At 46.7% G+C, this 18,293-nt stretch overlaps 1 protein-coding gene across 1 annotated transcript in view; it reads right to left on the bottom strand.

Annotated features, from left to right (window-relative positions):
• LOC104912416 (cAMP-specific 3',5'-cyclic phosphodiesterase 4B-like) overlaps nucleotides 1-5,972 on the bottom strand; it is an 81,141-nt gene extending 75,169 nt beyond the window's left edge. Inside the window, exons 1-2 of the mRNA XM_031554895.1 lie at nucleotides 5,803-5,972; nucleotides 3,762-3,997 (exon numbers count right to left, since the gene is read on the bottom strand). Of these exons, the coding sequence (XP_031410755.1) occupies nucleotides 3,762-3,997; nucleotides 5,803-5,844 (278 nt within the window). The 5' untranslated portion in view covers nucleotides 5,845-5,972. The remainder of the gene's footprint in view (nucleotides 1-3,761; nucleotides 3,998-5,802) is intronic.
• Between the last annotated feature and the right edge of the window lie 12,321 nt (nucleotides 5,973-18,293).

The following is an 18,293-nucleotide window of genomic DNA, read 5'->3' as shown; positions in this document are numbered from 1 at the left end:
TTGAAAAGCAATCAGCCATACCTTACCCTCTGCTGCTTCCAAATAACACATTCTGTACTTGAACCCTGTTATTCCTTTCTTCCAATCAGGCTGTGCTTCCTCCATCAGCACACTCTCAGCCTACTGCTGTGGCACAGCACTGATGCTGCAGATGAATTCTGTAAGCTCAAACCAAACCAAATTTCCCCTAACCTCTATTTTTGAAAGGAAGCAAAGTACTAAAGTTGCTGTAACACAATCTGGCTATGTTCTCCTTTGCTACATCAGATTTTGCAGAACTTGGTAACATACAGCACTGTGCACCTGAGCTCTATGATCTTATCAGAATTAATCCCACCTGATTTCCTGGCATCATACAGTGGTCCACAGGCAGCACAACTACTTAGGTTCTAAGCTTACTCCAGCAAGTGCTGATGGAAATCAGCTGAGATCTTTTGGGTATACAGGGGTAGGGGTGTTGGTTTAAGTTCTTTGTTTGGAATTGATTTTGTGCTTTTTTCCTTCTTAGCCAACCATTTGTCTTCACAGCTTTGGGTGCCAACAGAACTCTGTGGTGGAATTATTTCCTTCAGAGGCATCCCATTACCCTCCCTAGGGTTAATACACACAGATGAATACCCCAGCAGTTAGCAGAAAGCACAGATGGGGCCTCTCCAGAATTGCTCTGGGAAGACAGATACGTTATTATATGTAAAATCCCTCCCAGGATTTCAGTATGAAATCTCATCTGATGACAGAGACATTTGTCATCTGTCATTCTGATCAGTGCAGAGCCCAAAGAGCAAAATGCTTTGGAGCAACAGAGGTAAGAAAGTGTTTGAAGAAACCACCAGAAGAGCAACAGCATTCCAGCACAAGCACACGATAACGAGCGTGCAGCAGAGATTTCTGTACTAGAAAGATACAGAGAAACTGGTAGAAAATGGCTCAGCAGAATGCATGCCCCACAGAGGCACACAGTAAACGTTTTCCCAAGGATGTGATGGAGTTTGCAGCAGTGCTGACCCCAACAAAGGCAGATCCCTGGCCACTCCTTCCGAGCGTTTCCTGCTCAGAGCAATCCTTCAGCGATGGGGTTTTGATTTATTCCTGCCCCTCCAGAAACTACCTTCTTGTTTTTCTGTTTGAGATGATAAGTTTCTACAAAGACAACAATGGTTTGCACAAACAGGAAACAAAAGCCCAAACCAAAGTGGTTTCTTTGTTCGGTGCATAATGCCCACGGAAAGCCTCCCTTCCATCACACTTGCTCTACGTGACAGAGACAATGTCCCTCACAGAGGTTTTGCATGTGCTCCTGAAGACCTACTGAGCACGGCAGTGTAATGAGGGATCTGTGTTTCAGAAAGTCAGCTTGTGTCACTGGAAAGCCCTTCCATAATTTTACAGTCAGCAAAAAAAAAAACAAAACCCACATGATTTCTCTATGCACAACAGGCAAATGAAATAATGACACCTCAAAGAATTAGGCTTCATGTGATAATAACGAGGCATGCCACAACTCTCTTTGGGGTTCTGCACACACAGAACATCGCAGAATGCTCGGGCAAACCTCCACGCTTCTGAATGAGTCCCGTTGGTCTCCTCCAGGAAGAGCCTCCAAACCACAACTCTGAAGACTCAGGAGAAAAAAAACCCACCATACTAAGGGAATGTTAAAAAAAAACCAAATCTGGGCCCTACATTATTTATGCATTTCAGTTGTGTGTACCTTGGGAAACAGAAACAGGCCAGAACCATCCACTGCATTCGGTATTTGGCTAAATAATGGTTCTTACCACAGGGTCCCACTGTTGCTTATTTTATCCTCTGCTTTTCCTTCCCATCCTTAACTTTCGATGTGCTTTATTCCACCACTAACATGCATGAACTTGCCATGCCATCAGACTTCTCTCCTGCTCCCAGCATCTTGTTCCTGAGCAGTAACATATTTTGCAGTTACAATGCTTTCATGCTCAGATACATCGCTTTATGGTTATCTGCACTGAAATTTTCCTATCACTTTATTGCCCACTCACTGAGTCTCTTAATGCTCATATCATCCCAAAGCTGTTCCAACACGACACAGAATGGGCTTACATAAATGTAAGCTGCCTCTGGGGCGTGTTCCACACAGGACTGTACCCCAATACAGGAGCTGACATAGCTTTGGGACCGGATCCACCCTGCACACAGACAAATCCCAAACATGTGAACCTCTATAACTTGAACCCACAGATAAGCAGGACACGTGCGTTACAAGGGCTGTGACCAGCACTGCACACAGTGAGCCACGTGCAGCAGCAACACCAAGCTGCCCAAATGGCCACAAACAGATATCTGTGATTCAAGCAGAATTAAGAAGTCAGAAGCCAACTGCTTATTGATTAATAATGATAAAGGAGTAAGCTGAGTACCACTTTCTCTCTGACAGGCGTGCCATTCCAGAAAAATACACTTGTGAAACCATACCATGCACTGATTCTCCCGTGATGGAAGAGAGGAACAGCATTGCCCTCTTGTGTTGTGAAGAAGCTAATCATCAATTCACTGCAGCTACTTGCAATTTTTTAAGTCATGTATGAAGGTTTATCCAAAGACCAACATTACAAAACTGCACTATGAATAGACCCCACATTGTCTTGTAGACAGGATTACAAATTGTTGAACACACATGAAAGAGAACACTCTTAACATGCTCATAAGAGGTGAGCCAACCAACCATGGGCTATCCATCTGAAATTACAAACTCATTTTGTTAACTTTATTCACAGTAATTAAATGTAAATATTGAACAAAAGCCCCTGGTAATTCCTCTTTGATTTCTGTATCTCACCTACATTAAGTGCATCATTTTTAAAGCACCATAACAAATTAATTTAGGATGTCCTACCATTTTTCAAATGCAAATTACAATGCTGGACTTGAAGACTGAGTGCTGAGCTTAACAGAAGCTAAAACCAGATTCAGACTATGAAATAAATAGTGAATACACCTCGCAGCCACAGCAAACAAAATGGAGAGCAGAGTATGTAAAAACTTGAACCCAAAGTGCTATTGGAACGTGAAGCTGAGAGGACAAGATTCACAGCACACTGCAATGCCACTGCAAGAACCATGGCAAGCTGGACTTCTCACTTTATACTGCCATCAAATTCTATCACTGCAATTCCAGTGCATGACCACTTGCCCTCCTTTCCCTGCCTCCAGATGAATTCCCTTGCTTTTACACTTAAAATTCAGTTTTAGTTTTGGAACTCAACTCACTGCATTCCCCTCCCCCCTTTAATCAGCACTCCTGTAGCTTCTTTGGGACTTTCCTCGAGCTTAACATCAGACTTAAATGCCTTTTCCTAACAAAGAAAGCCTCTTGTTAACACTTGGACAGAAAACAGCCCTGAAGCCAAGGCCTGGATCTGTCACAGAAGAGCTCAACACCGTCCTGAACTCTTCTATGGGTGAAAAGCTAATAACACAAATCCCTTCACCAGAATCAGAAGTTACAACGCAGAAGTCTCTTGGAGATGCACAAAAGTGAACAAAAGAGGTCTGCAACATAAGCAGAGTTTCCAAAAGGGCAAACAATTACTCTGTAAAGCTCACGCCACGATACACCAACTGATACACATCAACAATTCTAATAAAACTAATAAATTATTTACTGCCTTTCAGAAAAAAAACAAAAACAAACCAAAACAAAAACAAAAAAAAACCACAAAAGCAATACCACATAACAACAAAAGATCAAACAACAAGGGTTGTAGCAAAGGAAAATAACCTACCAGTCCTGGTAAGTGGTGATTGCAATACTTGGAGGTGCCAACAAGGGCAGAGTTGTTGGTCTACAGACGATGTCTCTGTCAGGTGTCCTCGCTTTCTCTGTTTGTCTTTGGGACAGTGGTGGTAACTGCAGGTTGCCAGAACAGCACCTTCTTCCTCTCCAGAGGTCTATGCCCAGAGCATGGCTGGAAGTACTGTAGGACTTGCTCAGCCCACACTCCAGGTAATCCAGAGCATTCTGCAAAGAGAAAAGCCACTGAAGTTCTGCAAACAAATGGTTTCCTCCACGAGAGTAAATCACATGCAATTGTTTTGTATTACAGGTACAGCTACTCGCAAAAGATAACTGTATAAAATCCTGGTAGAGTTTGACTGCACTGCACTGTTTTATCAAGTTGTGAATGAACTTGAAAATGCATTTGTAACATGTCCAAGCTAAATTCAACCCAATTCTAACCTAGCTGAACACTTCAATCACCCAGGTCACTTTGGTGTCATGGACTTTTTCTGATAATATTCCACTCGATATCTTTCACAAGATTCCTCTCCGCAGCACAAGTGTTTTGGTCCGCCTCTTGTTTTTGTGATGGTGCACCAGGCAAAGAAAGGCTACAAGAACGCTGAGTTTGGATAGTTGCCAAACCATCAGCTAACTCAGTGAGAACTTCCAGCGAGGCTACCTGGCCTAAGCCTGTCCTTTCTAAAAGAAAGTCTCTGTTTCTCTGTGAGTTTCTACTTCTTTCTATGCCCCTGTGATCACAGAACTGGTTGTCAGCCTTTCCAAGAAGAGCACTGCAAGAAGGCTCTTTGTGTTGGTCTTGTAGAGTTTAGCTGTCCAACAGAATTGTTCAATTCCAATGAGACTATTTCTGTACTGTGCAGTCAGTTGAAGCTGAAGGTTATTACAGTAGGTGTGCATATATGTGGCAACCTCTGCATTTTTACTCTTCTGCATGCTTCTGAATTTGATCTCTTCCCTGTTGTCCCCACCCTTTTGAGCTTTGAAAAATAAATGAGTGGCTTAAGTTTCCATAATCACTCCTTAGGTCCTTCAGGGCGTGCTGGTGCAGATTCACAAAGTTACTAAAGCATCAAAATCAAAATTTTCTATGCAGAAGTTGAAATCCGCTGTACTTCCAAAAATAGGCCAGAGAGCTTCAGAGATCCAAACCCTGCTCTTAAACAGCACAAATTCTAGCCAAAACACTCCTAAAAACCCCACAAAGAGCTTCTATGAAAGGTCTCACTTCACTAGCCTATATTAATAATTTTTTGAGACTTCAATTGTTTTATCACATAGAACACACTGCTGCACATTTCTTAAGTTCCCATTAGATGTCAGGTGTCTGTTTTCATTATCAGCAAAGACTGAGTGGACTGTGGCAACCCTACCAGCAGGTGCAGGCAAACTGACTGCGAAGCAGCCCAACATATGCTCTAAGAGTGTAAAAGAATCACTCAGCTTCTGGAGGAGTGCTGCAGGATGCACCAGTTCTTAAGCTCTACTCTTCCCCTGTATTTCCACATACATTTTTGTGGTTTTCCATTTTTGGAGGGCCCCAGCTGTGACAAGCAAGGCAATTAATGTTGTAGTTATCACGCCATCATTACAAACTGATGCATTTCTCCAGAGAATAGGAACTGGCTTTTAATTAATAGGAGATCATGATGGCGATTAACAGGCATAGTAATGGAATAACATGCATCATCGCATTAGATGCTCAGCAACTACCACAGCAAGAGATGCTGAACTGCTTGTAAGCATAGGAGTACAGCACATGCACAAACATAGGATCCAGAACAGAGCTTCCCTAAGGCATAGAAATGTCCAGCCCTCTCACCTGCCATTATAGCACTAAGCAAAGAACTCTTCAGAATTCACAGTGCATTTGTTTTATTTACTGCTTAATGCATGAACTGCAAACAGCTCTAAGAAAATCAACGAGTCACTGAAGCAAAACCAGCCGATACAAAGACAAAAGAGACTTTTGACCTTACTTTCACAGAGTATTGGAAAAAGCACAACACATTTTTGAAACGTACCTCATCTGCAGTCACTGCCATGACACTTCGGCTTTTCTTCATTATTGAGATTGAAGTGCTCCCCACTATCAGAACTTGCTGTTCAATTCAACTTCTTCAGACGAGCAGCCTGAAAGAAAAAACAACTGCAGCTTTATTTTTGAATAACAACCCATTTTGGGTAACAAAGTAGGTAGCTAGCTGCTGGTATCACAGCTGATTTGTAACTTGCTGATCAGTTCCACCTTAACACCTGGCAGCTGATGTTACAAGTGTAGTTCTCTATTAGGGAAAGGGCAATTTAACACCTAGTAAAATCATGTGAAATGTAATTGGTGTTCACAAGGCTCTGCAATCTAAGCAAGATTGAAATACGCACAGGAATATGGGATCAAAGCTAACAGGTTCCACTTACAAGGAATTTTCTTTAACTGAACCCTTTCCAGACATACAGAAAAAGGCTTGAGCTGGCTCTGACAGAAGCCAGTCTGAAAAACTGTAATTCAGGCAAGGAATTGCATTTGTATGTGATTCTAAACTCGAATCACAGCTCATGGCCACTACTTATTGCCACCCTGGCACACACAGCAACACAGCCACTCTGATCCCACCGAGCACCCAGGTGGCAGCAGGGGACAGCAGCACAGGGAGGGAGCAAACCCAGTGCTCCAGCCCCCTGCTCTGCTCCTGGGGTTTTACTGCTCACCAAAAGGCTGTGCTGCAAGTTGCATAGCAAGAACACTGAAGGTTTTCCTTTTCTTTCCCTGACAAATGAGGAGAACTGCTGTGCCACTTCAGTGTGCAGACAGGGCGCTCTGTCCTGCTCCGAGGGGCTGCAGCAGGGCCACGCTTGGGGTTTGCTGCTGAAGCCCCCACAGAAAGCTGTGCAGCGGGATATGCTTTGGGGGCTTGTAACATGGCATCCACTGTGACAGATCGGGGAGTCTGAGCTGCGTTCAGCTCATCTGGCCGCACTGCACTGCAGGCTCAGGAGAGCAGAAGGCAGCCCAGGCCGCCTGCCGAGCAGAGCCCTCACACAACGCCAGAGCCAGAGCCATCTCACTGCAGCACGGCACCTGTGCTGTCTGTGCTTCCCCGGGCTCAGATGTCCATGCACACCTTCTCCCATGGCAGCCAAAGCCAGGAGCCCCGCAGCCCTGCCAGGCACACACAGCCCGCAGCGGTGCCAGCACCCAGGGCCGTGCTCCATCCCGTGCTCTGGCACACAGAGAGGCCCTGAGGGGCAAAAGCTGGGGCAGGCCGAGGTGCCCAGGGTTGGCTGACGTTGCGCCTCGAGTGAGAAGTGAAGGCTGGGCAGCCTGCTGGCTGGCCAGGAGAAACTGCACAGAAACATCTCTGTAAGGCTCACAGCCTATTAGTCGCCTAGTAGTCACACTGCAAAGCAGAACAGAACTGCAGAATAAACGGAACGATTTTAATCCATCTTCAACAATGGTGAGAAGCTAAACAGCTGTGTTATAAAAAGAATCCCAAAATGACAGTGGACAGACAGCAAATGAGATGAGACACGGGTAAAGATGACAGTGACAGGAGCATGAATTCACAGACTAGGGAGATCAATTCTGGCGTGACTACTTGCTGCCAAAAATATGCATTCCTCCACAGCATACAGACAAAATTCCTGAGAAAGAATAAAAAGAGGAAGCAGTTTCCTAAGCAGCAGAACGAAGCAGGGTGCAGCTTTCTGGCAGAGCTGGATCCTACAGTGCTTCTTGGACGTGGTCTGCAGGCATGGTGGGGGTGGGCTGGGGCTGGGCTTGGGGATGTCAGACACCTTTTCCAACCTGGATGATTTTATGATAAGTACAAGCCTGCAGGCTCAAAGATGGGTCTACTGTGCAGGCAGAAGGATGCCAACAAGGCACAGGTCTTTGGGTTGCCAAGCTAAAAGAAAGAACTGTTAACACTTGGTGGGCTACGCCATTCAGGAAGACTACTACAACTATAAATAGCTCGTATACGAGTGGTGATAAACCAAATAGCTCACAGCATTTATACCAGTGATGAAGAATCCTGCACGTTCTGAAGGAAGACACGGGAATCACAGAGTCACTGAGGTGGGAAAAGAGCTCTAAGATCCCCAAGTGCAACCCCAACCCACAGCCACTCGGGGAAGCACCAGTGAGAAATACCACGAGAACTACCTAGCTCAGGAATCACAACAAAGAGAAGAAACACAGCAGCAGAAAAAGAAAACAAAAAGAAACAGACCGAGGAAAACATCTTTGGAAAATAAAATCCAAGAGACATTCTGAAAGAGAGTCCAAGGCCGCATGCAACTTTGCTGAACGCTGGGATCAGAACAGGCACTGGGGAAATGTGGAGGGATGGACCACATGTACAGGCAGACTGTGTGGAACCCCTTATACCACAACGTCCTTTCCTTTAGAACTGTTCATCAATTTGTCAGAGCAAGTTTAAGCAGAACACTGAAAAGATGAAAATATGATTTTTTTTAAAATAACTCTTAATGCAGACTGCATTTCTGAAAAGGCCGCCAAGAAAATCCTAAGGCTTCCATTAGCCATGACTCAAACTGCTGTTAAACGCCAGCCCATTCTTTTATTATGTGTTTCTGACATGTGGGATGAAGATCTGGGGGGAGGAAGGGGAGAAAAAGAAAAACAAGTAAAACAATGCAAATTCCCCACCCCACAGAGGCTACATCAGAATTCCTTTTTGCCAGGCACATTTTCTAATTCGTGCCATCTTCTGTCACAGGCAAAGGGCTTCTCTCTTCTACCCACGTTACCCAAAAAGAAACGACATCCCAGTGGGCTTCGTGTGGCCAGCAGGAACGCCTACGAGCAGCAAGGTTCTGCAGCAGGCTTTGGGTTGCAGTCTTTCAGTGCTGTGGCTGGGTCCAATCCATCTGCCAGTATGTATGCTAGGCAGGGTACGAGATCTCTGCTCCGACTGAGCTGACCTAGTTCTTACACCTGAGTGTTGTTGTGCTGGCTGACCACGCTGTTTGAAAATGACAACAGATGCTCCTGTGATTTCAGGGTGGTGAAGCCTTATACTGAGGGTGTGAATTAACAGCGGGGTTCAATGCTGGCAACTGACAGCGCCGAGGATAAAACAACAGGGCTGCATGTGATAAAGTCTGCTTTTCCTACACACTCTTAAAAATAGCTATTCAACTCATCCAGCGCAAAACCCGCTATTTAAAGAAATTTCTAAAGTGCATCTCAATGTGCAAACCGTTTTGATTTGCAGTTCCAGGCGCACATTTCACCATGCCACTGCTTTCCCCCCCATTCTGGTGACAGGCAGACCAGCCTCTCCTCCTGGACGCACGGATGAGCAGGGCCAGGAAGATCACTTCTCTGCTGCTCACGCTGTGCTAGCACTTTGGATCAGGGACAGGTTCTGGCAAGCAGGGCTGTTCATCCGGCTGCTTTCCTTTTTCAAGAGGGCAGGAGGCAAAGATTGAGAGACCACAAACCAAACTCCAGGAGATGAGGGCCCCCGGTAGCCTAGGCAGTGCTGTGCTCCTTCCATCCAGCTCCAGCAGTGCTTCCAAGAGCACATGTGTCACCAGCACTGCATTCATCCCAACAGCCCAACATTGGCCCTGACAGGTCCTGCAGAACCTGGAGATGGTCAGAGATAAAAACAACTGGAATGCTGCCTGAATAGAGAAGCCTTGCAAAGGAAAGGGCTGGGATGAAGGAGGTTATCTGATTGTACAGATAATTGCATCATTTGTGAGCTCAAATCACATTCAAACAACCCAATTCTCTGCAGAGATCATCCAAACTTCACAAGGCCACAAAGATAGACTGAGTGACACAGACAGGGCAACACGGGGTGACAGTCACCAAAGAATGCAATAATCCCACATCTACTCCTCCCAAACAAAGCACATGGGCTTGTACTTCAGATCTGGAAACAGCACAGCATTCCTGGGAGAAAAACAAACCTTAGGTGGACCTAACATTAGGTAAAAGCAAGTTGAGATATCACTAGCAGTGACACTAGTGACAGCTTTGCATTTTAATAAAGCAGCCCCATAATGACCCAGGACCCACAGCAAGGCAAGGCCACAGCCTTTATACTTTGTACTGCAATTGCAATGCAACAAAAACTGCAGATTTATCAGCAACTGATAAGCATAACCAATTCTTTTACTATCAAAAGAAAACGCTGTACAGAGGATATCCCATGTAGATATTTGAGAAAGTCCTGTCAGAAGGACGATGCTGCAAGTAAAGAACCTACAATAACTTCCCTGCCCGTGTTACCATCAGGGAAATTATCCTTATTAACACAGCACCTGAATGTTCATTAGGAGGTTGCTTACTGCGATATCGCTGCGGTTAAGCGGATTGCAAAGACTCATCTTTTCTCTGGCAACTTAATCACTGAAGGTGAGAATAACCATGTGGGTTCATCCCAGAAATCACAGCCCAAGCAGAGCAAAGAGCTACAAAGACTACCTATTCTATTATTTTGTTTTTAAACTAGATTAATGACTTTAAATTTGTATTTCCCAAACCCTTCGTCTACTCTTGTGGTCAAAGTCAACTCATTTAGAAACAGCCTGGGCCGTGACAAAGGCTGCAGTTTGCTGGTGGTACCTGGAGCATCCAGGACTGCCAAGGTTGTGCTATTAAAAGACACACTGCGTACCTTCCTTGTTCCTGTGCCAATGACAAGCAGAGCCTCCCACTCCTCGGGCTGCAGCTGAGCACTCGGAGAACACAGAGTGATTATTAATTATGACTTTAAAAAAAAAAAAAAGCTAATGTTACATTTAAAAATACATACGGAAAAAAAAAAAAAACAGAAAAAAACAACCAGGGTTTCAGAAAAAGGAGTGTTGTTCCCTTAGCCTTGTGGATAGCCAGCAGCACAGGACATCCCTGCATCACCAGCACACAGCACCTGCCCCATGTCACTGATGTACTCCTTGCTCTCCTCAACTCAGCCCACCATTGCTTTAGTGACAGGAGAAGTTCTAAAGCCCTTAGGGGTGCTTCCCTCCCCCTGCAGCTCAAGAGAGCCCACGTCAGGCGGCACACAAGCAGGGTTGCCCTGCTGAGAGTGCCGGATCCTGCAGAGAGCTGCACAACTGAGCACAGAAAGAAAGAGCACCCTGAGAAGGGCACATCTCTGCTACTCTTGTAGTAGTGCAAAATCAGAATTGCAAAGTGTCCCTGGAAAACTGGTGCTGAATGAGACCTGCAAAGGAGAGGACTTGCCAAGGAGAGCAGAAATGTCAACTGCATACGCAGTGCAGAAGCAAGAGCTGAAGGAGAATCATAAAATCACTATGGTTGGAAAAGACCTCCGAGATCATCAAGTCCAACCATCAATTCACCAAGCCCGAAGCATCTTCAAGAACTGCCAGGAGCCCAGGGAGCAGCATCCCCCATCCTGCGCGTGGTGCAGGAGACAGGCTCACAGCCTGCTGCAACTGCTCGCCTGCACCTTCTGCTCTGCTTGTCCTGCACCCTGTGTTCTGCCAGCAGTCAGGGCTCACTGAGCAGCTGGAAAGTGCAAATGAAGCCTCAGGTATGGAGAGATGCTGCAGCTGAAGTGGGCACCTGCTCCAAGTGAAACAGCACCTCCCAGAGCAAGCTAATGGCCTGGTGCAAAACTGATTCTGTGGCAAATGACAGCAATTGCTGCTGTGCTGGTAACAAGGAGAAAAATAATAACTTTTCTTATCAGAGACATTAAAAAAAAATAAAAGCAAAGCCAGTACCCAGATCCAGCTGCCACCACATGCCCTCTTCTCTGTCTGCATCCTCCCTGCACCAGAAAGCATTCTGCAGCTGATAAATTGCATTTTCATAAACTGTACTGTAGACTGCACATAAAGGCAATGCCATCAGGAGTTCAAGGAAGGAGAAAGAGTCCACGACCTCTCTGTGCTGTTAAATGAGTACAAAATGAGGCTACTTCTGGGATAACAGCATCTATTCAGACTCGATGTATTGTTTCTAGCAGCTCTGCCTGTCTGCAGCATCACTGCTGTTGGTGAAAAACAACGAGTTTATTTTTTTAGATCACAGATTTTGTGCAGGAGTAGCTGTTATGACCCTGTTATTAAATACAGGAAGAGCCGCTCTCAATCACCGTGCACCATATATATAAACTTTTTAAGATGAACCAGAACATACACATCATCCCCCACAGAAAAACAGCCACGCACCCACAACAGAGCCACCTCCTCCCTGGGCTCAGCACACACCAGCAGCACCACAGCCACCAACCCACAGCCCCCCAGGGCCACAGAGGCGTGGAGGGAAGGCCAGGCGCTGCCCCAGAGCCACACAGCAGCCACAGCAGAGCAGGCACGGAACAGACACAGCCGTGCCAGTGCTGTACCAGGGGCACGCCAGCTGGTGTGCACAGACCAGGGAAGATGACCTGCTCCTAACTCCCCTGTTTACTGTTCATTCAAAACCAGCTCAATCCTGAGATTTCAGAAGCAGCGCAGTTGTTTCTCTAGAACCAAAGAAGCTGTTTAAATGCAGGCTTTGGGGCTTGCCAGGAGAGCCAAATGCTTTCCAAAACTCATGTCTACATGCGTCTGACACAGAGCTGTCGCTCTGGAGGACACGTGGCTCAGCAAATGGCACCAGTTTTCACAAAGTCCCCTTTCCCTACAGAAACAGAGAGCAACTAAAAATAAACTTGCAGTCTCACTGCAGAGGCAAAGCCTGGCACTTGGAGCACTAACATGGACGTTACTGCAACAGCACTGCAGAGTCAATGCAAACCTGATGCTAAGTTCTGATGCTAATGTGATGTATGTTAAGTTCTTTACTGTGAGAGCGGTGAGGTGCTGGAACAGCTGCCCAGAGAGGCTGTGGATGCCCCGTCCATCCTGGAGGTGTTCAAGGCCAGGTTGCATGGGGCCCTGGGCAGCCTGGGCTGCTATGAAATGTGGAGGTTGGCAGCCCTGCATGTGGTTGGGGGGTTGGAGATTCATCATCCTTGAGGTCCCTTCCAACCTGGGCCATTCTGTGATATGCCACACTGCTGCTCCAGAAGGACACCTTCTGCCTGTCCAGCCCATACAAACCCAGTGATAGAACAAGCCCATGAGCAAATCAGGCTGCTGACTCCCCCTGGCTTGCCTGAGTGCCTACGGTAAGGGATGAGCTAGGCTGCAGAAGGAGAAGAGGCCAAGCTCCCTTGGAGCAACTGCTAATAAAAAAAAAAAAGCAGTGGAATGAGGGCACTTTAGTATTTCTCCTTGGGAAGCAGCTTCTCACAGCCTGCCTTGCCCAGGGTCCCAATTTGCAGCCCAAAGAATCGCAATGAGATATTCTCGATGCAGCCTGCAAGATGAAATGCTGCTTCCTTCCACTCTCATCACTGAGGGAAGGGAAGGAGTGGAACTATCAGAAAGCCACCAGGAGTGGCCTCACAGCTAACAGTGCTGGATCAGTGGCAGAACCTCAGGATACAGAAACACCAAAATGAGAAGCAGCACGATGCCACACAAAGAGGGGTAAGGATGTCAACAGAGCAGCCACGTTCTGGCTGAGTGGAAAGCCACCCCAAATTCACACGACATATCCACAGTGCCAGTCTAGCAGCTGCGTTACAGCCATTCTTCCTTGGGAGAGACAAGAAGGAATGGAAAGGCTCCAGCAATCTGCAAACACACAGATGTGTGCTCCCAGCCACTGCCTGCAGCAGCTCCTGCTGCAACACTTCACACCTTACACTCCAGGAGACATCTATGACATTTTCATATTCCCAACAACTTCTTTGTACCGAGGTCTCATAAAGCCCAATTCAAAAGAACACTGAGCTTTATTGTTCCAGGATTGTACTTTAGCAGATGTCACTGTTCCTTTATCTCACGGCTATTTTGTTGCATTCTGTATCTGATATTTGGTTTGTTGGGAAAATGTTTGTGTTTTTCCAGGTTTCAGGCTGAACTTATTGGCTCTTTTTTTAAAATGAAAGAATAGCTCTGCAATTTTCTCAGAAATCAAGTGCTGTTATTGTTAGGTGAAAGTCACAACACCAGCATTTTCCTCCGAGTTCTCACTGTAATTTCCTCAACTCCCCCCCCTCGTTATTTAAAACTCTCCGACCCCTTAATTACGTGGGGTGGCACTTCCAACTCTCAGTGTCTGCCTCGTGCCACATACTTTAGAAAGTTCTGATGAAATCCAAGTGCTTCAAAGAGCTCAATTAACGAGCAGCACAGCTCGGCGACCTCTCCTGCAGCACTCCCTGCTCCCGAGGTGGCAGCTGACAGGGACAAGCTTTGTGCCACTCCTCCTTTGTGTGTCACCAGGAAAATTCAGGCTCTTCTGTCCAGATCGTTCAGCACTAACACTGCAAGGAGAACTGCAGAGAGACATTCCCTCGCTGCTGAGCAGCAGGCCGCAGTTAGTACTGCTCTTTCAGTAAGACTGGAATATCTGGGGGCAAAAGGCAGGTGCTCACCTTTGCAGCCAGGAGGTAAAATATTGTCCTTGAAATATATGGGTTCTCTTAAAACGTGTATCACTACTGGCCACAGACGATCAAGCCTGAGCTCCTGTGCCTGTGGTGCAGAAACAAAATATCCTATTCTCAGCACAGCATCCTTAGCACCCTTCTGAACTAAGCTCACCCCGGAGCAGAAGAACTGGTGTTACTCATTCCCATGCAAGAAAGTCAAAACAGCAGCGTGACGCAGACACCAACTGACCTTTTTAGATCACAAGACAGCAGCCTCCCAAATGCTGTAAGTCACGAGGATGGCCTAACATTTCTGAAAGGTTTCTTCTGTTATTTTTTTTGGATGATGTGCTTTACTCAAGCAAAAAAAAAAATTAAAAAAAAATAAAAGTAAAATGTGTTCCTTTCTCTGGATGGCAAAGTAGACTTTCCTTCTGAGCAGGACAAGCAAGCCTGCCCTATCCTAACCTGTACAAGCAGCATGACAGGTTGGAGCCACTCTGCAATGCAAGCAGGGCCACCTGAACACTGCAGGAGGAGCCCGTGGTGAGGGCTGGGGTGGTTCTGCATCTCTAAGTGGAACCACAACAGCCACACTTCAGCCACACAGAGGTAATTTCCATGGCAACGTACCTCTTGTACGTGCCCTCTAGTCACCTCTCTAGCATGGAAAAACCTTCAAAGGCACCAAGTGTTTATGGCCCTGAAAGGCAACCTGAGGCTTCCACCACTGCTCAGGGAAACAGTGCTTTGTGAGCCAACAAAGAAAGCTACTGCCATTTTCATGCTTCCTTTCCTTTCTTTAATTTGCTGTAAGAAAAGAAGGGAAGGATTTTCAAAGATGAATAGCAGGCTAACAGGATGCATGCCTTGTTAGGGCCCCACCAATCGCTCCATACCGCCCAGCTCAGTGACGCCCGCTGCAGGAGCAGCGCCTGGCCTTCAGCATTACCCTCCTGAAAGGCAAAGGGCGCCCGGCAGAACGGCGGCATTACATTGCTCAACGGATTTGAAAGCAGGGATTAACCTCCCTGCAAAATGTAAAGCAAAGATCAACAGCTCTCTTTACAGTTTGGAAAATTGTATTGTTAAAGAATAAAAAGAAAGGCATCAGCTTTTCTCTTTGTTCTTACTACCTCTGCACCGTGCCGATGAGAGACCCTCATGCTGCACAAGTAGGGGTCAGAGTTCTCCCCTGGGGCCTCTGAAGCATCCATATACTCATCTCTCATCTTTGTACAGCCTAACACACGTGCATTTATTTTCTAAGCACTGCGGAGATGTGGCACTGAGGAACACAGGCACGGTGGGGGTGGGCTGGGCTTGGGGATGCTGCAAGTCTTTTCCAGCCTTACTATTCTATGATTACCTCAGCCTTGATTGCTGATGGGCAAAGTGGTGAACGTGGACCACAGATCGAACACCTGGATGCTCTCCCAATGAATGCCTGCCTGCAGCATGGGGATTCCAGGTGAACCACAAGGCACCACAACACAAGGCCAGGTGAGAAACCAGCCTGCACACAAATCACACTGAGAACTCTGCACGGCTTGTCCATCACAGCCAGCTTCTTACCTGTGTCTGAGGCTTTTCTGTTTGTTAAATAAATCTGATTTTTACATAGAACCAACAAGGCTTCCCAACCTTGGTTTTAACTGAACAGATGCACTCAGTTGCTATATGCTACCCAAATATGTTATGAAGACCACAAACCTCCTCACCACCAAATTACTGCTAGGTTTAGAACTTCCATTATGTACTTAATTGTTCCGCAGCAACTTCATTGTTCTAAATGCAGAAGCTACACACAGTCACGTGAATTACATCATGACATAGCGAGCCTTGGCTGTTCCAAAGGTTTATTAATTCCTTACGCAGAACCAGCATCAGGCAGATCACAGCAGTAACACCCACCTTCGCAGCAGGCTGCAAGCAGCATCCCCGATGTCTGCACTCTGCCCCTCGGCCGCCCCGTGCCATTAGCTGCCACTACAAATTGCACTTATGTACCTTCTAGTTGCAGCTCTGCCCTGTGTCCCGAGTACAAGTGCAAATAATTAAGCACATAGATAAGGAAATACAACAATCCTTTCCCACACTGACTCGAAGTCGAGTCAAAGGCACACAAAGAACTCATAGGAAACAAGTGACTTGTTTTGAACTCACTGTAGCCACAGCCCCACGCCTGGCAGGGCCTTCCCAAAATGATGTGCTGTGGGGCAGGAACCCATCGCTGCACTCATCAGGAAGGCTCTCAGATCCATCTGGCACTGCCAACATTACCACCTCTTTGGGTGAGTTTTGCCAACTTTCAAGCACCACCCGACAACATTGGGCATAGATGCACAGATGGGCATTGCCCCATGGATGTCCAACAAGAAAACCACACGTTTTTACAGCACATAAAGCAGAGAGGATAACTGTCCTTCCTGTGGACCAATTCAGGGTTTGCTGTGAACCTGAGCACAGCAGTGCCTGGGACAGAGCTTCCCTAGGCAAGGACACAGAGCAGACCCCAGGCAGCACACAGCCACCAGGGCTCTGCATCCCTTCCCCCTCCTCGGCTGAGTCACTTGGATCATACATCTCAAACCTGAGCTTCCCAGTTACTATAACAACTTAATGGATTTCTTCTTGATGCTATTAATTACATTCAGTTTTATCTGTTCGTACTGGCTTCTGGAGGAGGTATTGTATGATAGCTTCTCTTCTGCTTTCAGAAGGCTTCTGCATTCCTAACTCCAACGCTCAGGTGCTCCCTCATGAATCTCCTTCCACTGAGATAAGGAAATGCCCATATTCCCTTTTCTGAGAATTCTGAATAGAAAGAAATACTGTGTTGGGTTTTTTTTTTTCCTGTAACCAAATAAGATGCCTCTAATAAATCTGAGAAAGCTGCATTTCTGCAGTAAATAAAAAGTTCTATGCACAGAACAGCCTGTAACCTGGCTGAATGCATTTATAATATATCCCCAAAGAAAAAAGCCAAGCACTTGGCAAGCCAAACTACAGAAAGCACAAGCAGAGCAGCAGTCGGAATCTCATTTATGAGGTCTACCTTCCACAGCCTCAGGGTATGAATGGGCAATCTCTGCTACTGCAAACAGCAGGAAACATCAGAACCACGAGACAAACCCTGAGTTCAGAGTGCTGCCGTGTGCAGTCAGCCCCTTCCATTGCCACTTGTTCCAGATTCAGAGCCAGCAGTCAGCAGTGCAAACCTCAACCCAGCCGCACAGGAACGGAGGAATCAAGTGATGACTGTGCCCCGTGTCCAGCGCGGGAAGGCTGTACAGGCCCAGGAAGGGAAGCTGGCCAGGCAGCAGCAGAGGACACGGAGTGGTGGCAGGGGACAGATGGCCCTGCCCTCTGCCACACTGCATCCACACTACGCTGAGCCAACACAGGCTCTGAGCATCAGAGCCCCGCCACTTTCCAAGGACAGCGGGCCAGCGGCAGACTGCAAGGCAACCACCAGCCATTGGCAGGAATAGCGAAAATCAAAGTCCAGACGTATAGAGGGGCACTTACAGCAGTCAGTGTTTGCTATGCGTTGCTGTACGTCCATCCCAGGGGAAACGTCAGCTGCTCTGCTCCTTCCTCTGCAGCACGGGCAGATACTGCGCTGCGCTGCTGGGCACGCAGGGACACCAGCTGCTTCACCTGGCTTCACAGCCAGCTTGCTGCCGTCGCCAGTGGCTGCAGTGCTTGGACAGAAGTCTTGGAAAGGATCCAGGCACTCAAGTGGAAATTACAATATTACCTTACACACTTTTTTTTGGGAAATAATCCACTACTTGCGGAAAAAAGGATCCTACTTTAAAAAGGCCAAACCACGAGCACGGGGACAACGGAATCCTGCAGACAGCCCGAACTTCTTACAGCCCGAACGTCTCAGGAACGAAGTCGTCCTGCTCCTTTCTCCATTTAGATTTCTCCATTTTAGCTTTGGAGTGCAGAACTGCACTTATCTGCAGAGACACTGCCGCACACCGTGCAGGATAATTTTAACCCCACAGACATATGGAGAGCACTCCTTTCACCTCCTCTGCAGAAAAAGCAAAGCTGAT

The sequence above is a fragment of the Meleagris gallopavo genome, chromosome 10 (genome assembly GCF_000146605.3).
Source record: "Meleagris gallopavo isolate NT-WF06-2002-E0010 breed Aviagen turkey brand Nicholas breeding stock chromosome 10, Turkey_5.1, whole genome shotgun sequence".
NCBI classification, from domain to species: Eukaryota; Metazoa; Chordata; class Aves; order Galliformes; family Phasianidae; genus Meleagris; species Meleagris gallopavo.
The sequence above is the reverse complement of the archived record's forward strand: the minus strand, read 5'-3'. Positions and strand labels throughout refer to the sequence as shown.